The 7,271-nt window shown below is 41.3% G+C and overlaps 1 protein-coding gene across 1 annotated transcript in view; it reads right to left on the bottom strand.

The window, feature by feature from the left end:
* Positions 1-7,271, bottom strand: part of LOC109963251 (RNA-binding protein Nova-1-like) — a 72,360-nt gene that overhangs the window by 13,037 nt on the left and 52,052 nt on the right. Inside the window, exon 3 of the mRNA XM_020605615.1 lies at positions 6,171-6,337. Coding sequence (XP_020461271.1) covers positions 6,171-6,337 — 167 coding nt within the window. The remainder of the gene's footprint in view (positions 1-6,170; positions 6,338-7,271) is intronic.

Genomic DNA, 7,271 nt, shown 5'->3' with positions numbered 1-7,271 from the left:
GTATGGAGACATTTTGCGTTTCGGTTGGATGATCAACAACAAGTCATAGACTACCAAAATCCAGTATGTAAATGGTGTCTCAGAGCTTTTGCTACGGAAGGAGGAAACACCTCGAACTTAGCTAAGTATCTCAAAGACAGACATCCAGATCTGTACAAAGAATTCAAGGTGACACAGAACTTGTCCTGGCTGTTGCCGTGCTTGACTTGATTGTTTGGCTGAATCTGAATTATTTCTCTCTTGCCAACTACGCTGGGAGACTTGCACTCCCACTTCTACATCATCGGATACAAAGTGAGCCAGACTCCATGTTTTCCTGCCATTTATGAGAGACTTCCTGTGTAGGGAGGCAATAACAGGAAGAAGGAAACAGATGTTCATGCCAGAGGTGAAAGGTTACAGGAAATGGCCCCTCTCTCCAGCAGGAAGAGGTTGGAGGGAGCGGCCGGGAAAACAACCAGCCTAGAGTCTGCAAATGCTCATTGCAGTGCTGTTGTCATTACAGTGAAACAATGTCAAAGTACCGCTGCAGTTTTCAGTCTGAATAAAGGCCAGTGTGGCCAAAAATAGCCCCAGAATAACAGTACAACAAAACCGCAGGCCCTTTACAGCTGATCTCACAGGAGACACAGCTCTGGCTCAGCGGCTCCCTTCCAAACACAATAGAGTAAAAGGCGAGAGGGCACATTTTACTGTCAATATGAATACAATAATGATGCAGTAAGTAGGTGATGCTTCACTGCATTACACACAGTACGGGAGGTCTCCAGAGTGTTTAGTATTTTATGTAACGCTGACGTTTATGTGGTGCAGCCTGGGCAGTTCTCTGTGAAGAATTTACAGTCCACTGAAAGAAAAACAACGGAGACGATCACACAGAGGTGACCTAAAACCAAGACCCGAGACCTGGATGTCACTGACATCACCCACAAGACAGACTTTAGCTTTACTGTTTGTTGATCTAATCTTGTTTGGTGTTTGAAGCCAGAATATTCAAATTCTGGCACCATGACGAAGCCTGGGTGAAGCAGCCAGCGCCCACCACAACTGAGGGTACACGATCAAAACCTACTTCTGCTTAACCCTGAATGCCAGCTGACTGGAAAAATCATTTTACAGACATACTAGATGGGGCAAAATTAGCTATTCAGACGAGGGCTGCATGTTTAACCCTTTTTTTTATCTTGATTCAGACCCCTGCGCGGTCATTTTCACGTGTAGAGGATTCTGCCATGTTTGCATTAGCTGGGAGATCCATTATATAAAAACAGCTGGCTACATCTGTTTCTGGTTGAGTAGGTGAGCTGTGTTTTCATGGTATATAGAGTATAAAGGTGTGCGTGGGTTATGTTAATGGGACAGTATTTCATTGGTTTAGAATCGTCATTTATTCTAAATGGGAAAAAAAAGATTCATATTTTACCCAGAACTGTGCAGCCCTCATTGAAACCCTAATTTCTTGTGAAAAGTAAATGTGTATTGTATTTTTATGTGTTAGTTTGACTTCTGGTGCCCATTAAAGGAAGTGTACAAACGCTACAGTTTAGCTTAGGCTAATAAATACTTTATACCGTGTCATTGGTCTAGTCAGTGAATAATTTATTCTTATTTATGTACTGTAAACTAAATATAAATAAATGCATCTCAAAATAAAACTACCTAAAATCTAAATCAAGTGTATTATGGGAGATAATTGTTCAGTATCTGTAGAATTTTCCAAATCCAATCTCTAATGTGTTTTAAAAGATGAAAATAATTTACACTGACTTTTTTTAAATTAGTCAATTTGCATCAGTTATTTTTAAGAACACTTATCATCCTCTATAGACAATAAATATTTAAGTAAATTCTCCATTGTAACTTTAGCTGCAGGGTGAACAGGGGGGTGATGATGTTTTAAAACAGTGCACTTGAGGGTACAAACAAAAGCAAACACGACATAAATAAAAGTAATGAAGTCCCACAATAAATTCTCTTCAGCCATGTGTCATCTCAGGCGTCAGAGCAGAGAGATTTATTCAGCTCATAAATCATCTTCATCACTAGTCTGTTGTCCTGTTATATGGCCTTGAAGCGCGGCGTGTCGTCTGTCGGTGTCGTTGCTGCTCTGTTTTTCTATCAGCAGCTGCTCCTTCCAGCGGAGCCCTCTGCAGCTGTTGGCTAACAAGGGCTCAGGTCGTCTGCTAGCTTTCAGTCGCCCACTCTGCCGGCCAGACTCTGCTTCATGGCTTGGTTTGCGCTCTATCTCCATGTCAGCTCCCTCCTTTCTGCTCCTTCCTCTTCCTCCCAGTCCTTTGTTTCAACATCACACCCTGCAACACCTTTTCTCCCTTCCTCCTGCCCTCTTTCTGTCTCTCACTCAGTCCCAGGGGCCAACCAGTAATACCAGCACCACATGCTCCAACAGCCGCACTCTTGACAAGAAGGGGGAGACATTTTTATCCGCAACCTGAAATAGGAGACAATCAACGACTACGCTGCACTGGACACCCATTTATCTTTCACAGGTCCATGTGTGATTGTGTGTGTGTCTGTGTGTTTTCATATGAGGTTCATTAGTTCAAACCAAGTTTGTGCTGTTTTGGTTACAAAACTGTTTCCACAAAAGACGACCAAGCTTTTAACACTCTACCAAGACTTCTCAGCTTCCTAATAGTCTACTAAGTGTGTGTGAGTGTGAGTAACTGTGTGTGTTTGGGGTAGTGTGTTACTTTGTTCAATTACTCGTCTCTGCATTACAGTACATTAGTCTTGCAGTAGTCTTCTAAGAAGATCCTGAACACCTGACCCTGTGCTCTTGCTTGTCACTGAAACAGGAAAAGGAATCACAGCTGTGTGATAATTATTATACTTAGTTAATAGTTACACTATTTTATAAACTACAACATGCTCAAAGAACTGAGGATAATTTTATATATATTTCTCTGTAATTGACTCAAATACATGTGGCATCTTAACAAAACTTTGTGCTAAAATTTAAATAAAGCTTCTTTTGACTTGGTGAACGGCCTTCGAACACTGGAGGCCTCTGTGTATCCAGAAGGGCTGAGAGTATTTTTATGTAGGGGTTCTTTGTCTGTGTGTGAACACTTGTGTGTTGTCAAATGCAGCTCAAACCTATTTAGTGTCCTCTCTGCGATGGTATAAATAGCCAAAAGAGCAACAGGGGGATTTGCCCTCTATTATAAGTGCCCAAATATCAGCAGCTATTAGCCTGAATGTCTCCCTGCGGCCGCTCGCCTCGTCCGAAACAACATCACTCAACTGTCAGTCATCCTCAGGCTCAAACACTAATGATGCAGGAAATATAAACTGAATAATACGACATAAAAAAAAAAAAAAGAAAAAGATGGTATACACATTAATAAGCAACAGATCTGAAAGAGAAAGAAGGTGAAAGCTAATGTTTTAACCCTCTATCCTACGGCAGAGAAAGAGCTGATAACACCCTGGTCTGGTACTTTTAGTTTTGTAAAAGCTCGACGTTTTGATGACACATCAGATGAAAAGAGTAGTCACTCTCATGGCTGTATGCTAAATATGAAGATATGTCTTGTGAGCAGCTTAGCTTAGCACAATCACTTGAAGCATAGGGAAACAGCTAGCCAAATAGATCTGTCTCACAGCAAGCTCAGCAATTATCTCTGTTTTATCTGTACAAAATCTGTGATGTAAAACTGACACTTTAACAGGGGGCTATGTGCTGCAGTATTTTCTGCCTCTGAGCAGTAACTTCCTGGAACTTCCAGTGGTTGCCTGGCAACTGCAACCTGAGTTTGATGTGGAAAAACTCGAGCGACTTCAGCACACCCAGCCCCTTTGAGACCGACTGCAGCGAGGAGTGCGAGCCATGCCTCATCACCCAACATTAGTGACCAAGATGTTTAACAACAGCTGTGATATTCAGTTGTCCACATGCAGCAACACCAGAGCTCAGTGAACTTCTGGGACTTTTTTTAACAGATGTCAGCATTTCAGTCTTTCTCTTTGATTATTTATGTTTTTATTGATTGTTTCTTTGATGTTTTTTTCAAGACTAGTTAAAATATTATTGCTTTTCAAAATGAATTCTGTGCCTGGCTGAAGGCGCTGTCTGACAGGTCTGAACAGTCAATAAATGGAAACAACATCAGACCTGACTAATCAACAGAGAGCAACCACGAAGAGACAATGACGATAATCACTTTTAAACAGATAGTGATCATAGTCAGTGGCTGCACTAATTGTGCTCCATTGCACAGTTGGTATTGACTTAGCTGCACAATCAGCAGTGGAACAAGCTTCACGTGAACTGATGCAATTAAGTAAAAATGTTACTTAGCAAAAACTTGAAAATGTTCTGCTGAAACATATTGCCTGGCTTTTCTTGTGTGTCCTCAGCTAAATCAGTATCAGCCACTGTTCTAGATAGTCCAACACGTCCTCATACCATGGTGACAAATACTTTGTCAAGTATCTTTTGTGGCTCATACTGAATGGGTGGCTTTTGGCATCAGTATGAGCTGCACAGGGTTTTCATTAGAGAGCCGCCCTTTAGCTGTTGCTGTTGAAGGTTTGTTTCTTGTAGAGTTGTCCAAACGTCTCCACTGCAAACTATCCAGCGTGGTCTGCCTTTGGAGAGGGGGAGGAGGGCTCTCTGCATCAGCAGTGATTGGCCAGCAAGTGGTATTTGAGACTCAATGTACTCTGGTGGTAACTCAATTCATATCGACAGTAAATGCAAATAACTTTGTTTTTGTCGAGAGAACCATCTGGACGGGCTTTGAAGCTGAACTTGCCATTAAAAAGACCCTTTTCTTTAACCATTTCTGCTTAAGGAGGCTTGTTTCTGCTCACCATCCACAACCTTACTGCTGCATCGCTTCTTGATTTCCAAAATTATTGGGCAGGCTGAGGGTCATAATCGTGGCATCAAAAAGATTTGTGTTAACTTGTTATTATCGCATTAACTTTAACAGTTTTACTGTTAAAGCATATGTTATAGTTTACTTTATAAACTGTACTATGTGGTCATATGTGGTTGTTGTAGGTCTATAGGCTACTGCTTATACACTGAGGACACGTTTGATACTAAAAATCTTGGTTTCCCTATTTTTTTTTTTATTGTTAAATAGTTTTGTTGTCTTGCAGAATACCCTTCAGTAAGAAACATCTTATTGATGTTTATTATCTCACATCGTTATTTAGTTGCAATCGAGGTAATCCAAAAGTAATGAAAAGTAATCGTTACATTGTTACGGGGGCGGCTGTGGCTCAGGAGGTAGAGCGGGTCGTTTCCTAACCGGAGGATTAGCGGTTCGATTCCCGGCTTGTCCAGTCAACATGTCGAGGTGTCCTTGAGCAAGACACTGAACCCCCAGTTGCTCCCGGTGATGTCACCGGTGTGTGAATGGGTGAATGGCCGAATAATGTGAAAGCTCTTTGAGTGTGTTGTAAAAAGCATAGAAAGGCGCTATATAAGACCAAGACCATTACTTTAATATTGCGATACTTAGAGTAAGTTACTGAATATATTTTTAACAGGTAATCTATAACCCTCCCAACCCTGCACTTTCAGTGCTGTATAGTTGTAATCCTGCTCAAAATATTAAATTGCAGATGCTTCTGTTGGTGTCTTTTGTGCTGATAACAGTCACAGACAATCCTATCTTTCCACTGACATCAGTAACAAGGCCCTGTGTTTCATGATGGCTGCTCCAAGTAGAGCAAGAAAGAGAGTGAGAGAACAGAGGAGAAGATGAAAAAGTTGAATACTACAGGAAGTGGGATGGAACGTTGGATCTCTGTTTCCTCATTAAGACACGTCTCACAAAAGTGTGAGTGATCAGGACACTCCCTCACACTTCCTCCCTCAGTTTCTTGTTGGGGTGAATGTTTAGGTTTGTGGTGTGTGTGTGTGTGTGTGTGGTAGCCCAGGGTGGTTGTGGAGTTTTTCTTACCTCACAAGCTGCATCCTGCCTCCTTTACTTCTCTCATTTTCATTTGTCTTCTTTCCAGTTATTTTTCATTTTTCACCCTCTTTCTTTCTCTAACCTTCATCTGTTTGTTTGTTTTTTTTGCCTCATTCAGTTTCATTCAAACACAAAATCACAACTCCACCACAGGCACACACTTTCCTCACTGTTTTCCTCACACACACACAGCCTCTGCTCTGGGACAGTTGAACTGACCTGTTTGACACGGTCGGGGTTGACGGTGGTCTGCGGCTGCAGGATGCTGACCGGCTCTGTCTTCTGGGTGCTCTGTGGCATCTCCCTCACCTTCTCAGCAATGAAGTCATGGACGCCGTTCAGCGCCTCCACTGTCCCCTGGATCAGACACACCCGCTCTGTTGTCCCTGCACACACATAGCACACCAGTTTAAACAAATGGCAAATAGTATCAGAAGACATGCAACCAGTTAATTTTAAGTAAAAAGATTACATCAGAATATAATGTAAACATTCAAATGAGTGCTTATAACCTCTTTTGTGAGTCTGGCACATCACTTAATTTCACTGCTGCTCTCAATTTCTTTGTGTGATGAATGTGCTTGCTCTGTGCAGGAATGTAAGGTACAGTGGCAGCAGTTCACAGGATCTGAGCTGCAGTGCCAGAAATACAACATGAAGAAGTCAAGTTTGATGTTGTGCAGAACACGCTCCCAACTCCCAGCCAGAATTTTAGATTTTCATCATTTTTATGCAGTTGAATGAAAATCAAACCAACCCTTGTGCTTATTCTTAAAAACAATGAGATAAAGAAAAGACAGCAACTGTAACGATGCCCCCTGGGAAATTAAATATCGGCAGCAACAAATAGTAACAGCAAAGTAAAAAAGAAAGAATTATCAAGAAACTGAGTCAAATGGAGAGAAGCAGACATATGTAAAACATTAAGATGACATTTATAGTAGCAAACTAATTAGAAGGTCATAATTACATATTTCATTTGACCAAGAAGTGGTTTCACACAAGATACAGCAGAGAAAGTTAGATGACAGTCTAAAGCGACACAGAGAGAAACGTATACACTCACACACAATGCATTATTTTGAAAACACTATAGCTCCTTCACTGCATGTTCTCCTAAACATATCAGAAGCATTAGTTTACTGCTGTTTCCAGGATGTCATCCAATCAGGAAATGACTTCCCTGATCATAAAAAATAAAACATGGTGCAGTGATTTCCAAATGCTGGCTTCAGTGTGTAAATTTTAAAAAGCTGTATCACATAGATATAAGCTCCAAACAGACTGGCTAAGGTCTGTTACACTCTGTTTCTTCAGCAG

This window comes from Monopterus albus, unplaced genomic scaffold (assembly GCF_001952655.1).
Source record: "Monopterus albus unplaced genomic scaffold, M_albus_1.0 scaffold71.1, whole genome shotgun sequence".
NCBI lineage: Eukaryota > Metazoa > Chordata > Actinopteri > Synbranchiformes > Synbranchidae > Monopterus > Monopterus albus.
The sequence above is the reverse complement of the archived record's forward strand: the minus strand, read 5'-3'. Positions and strand labels throughout refer to the sequence as shown.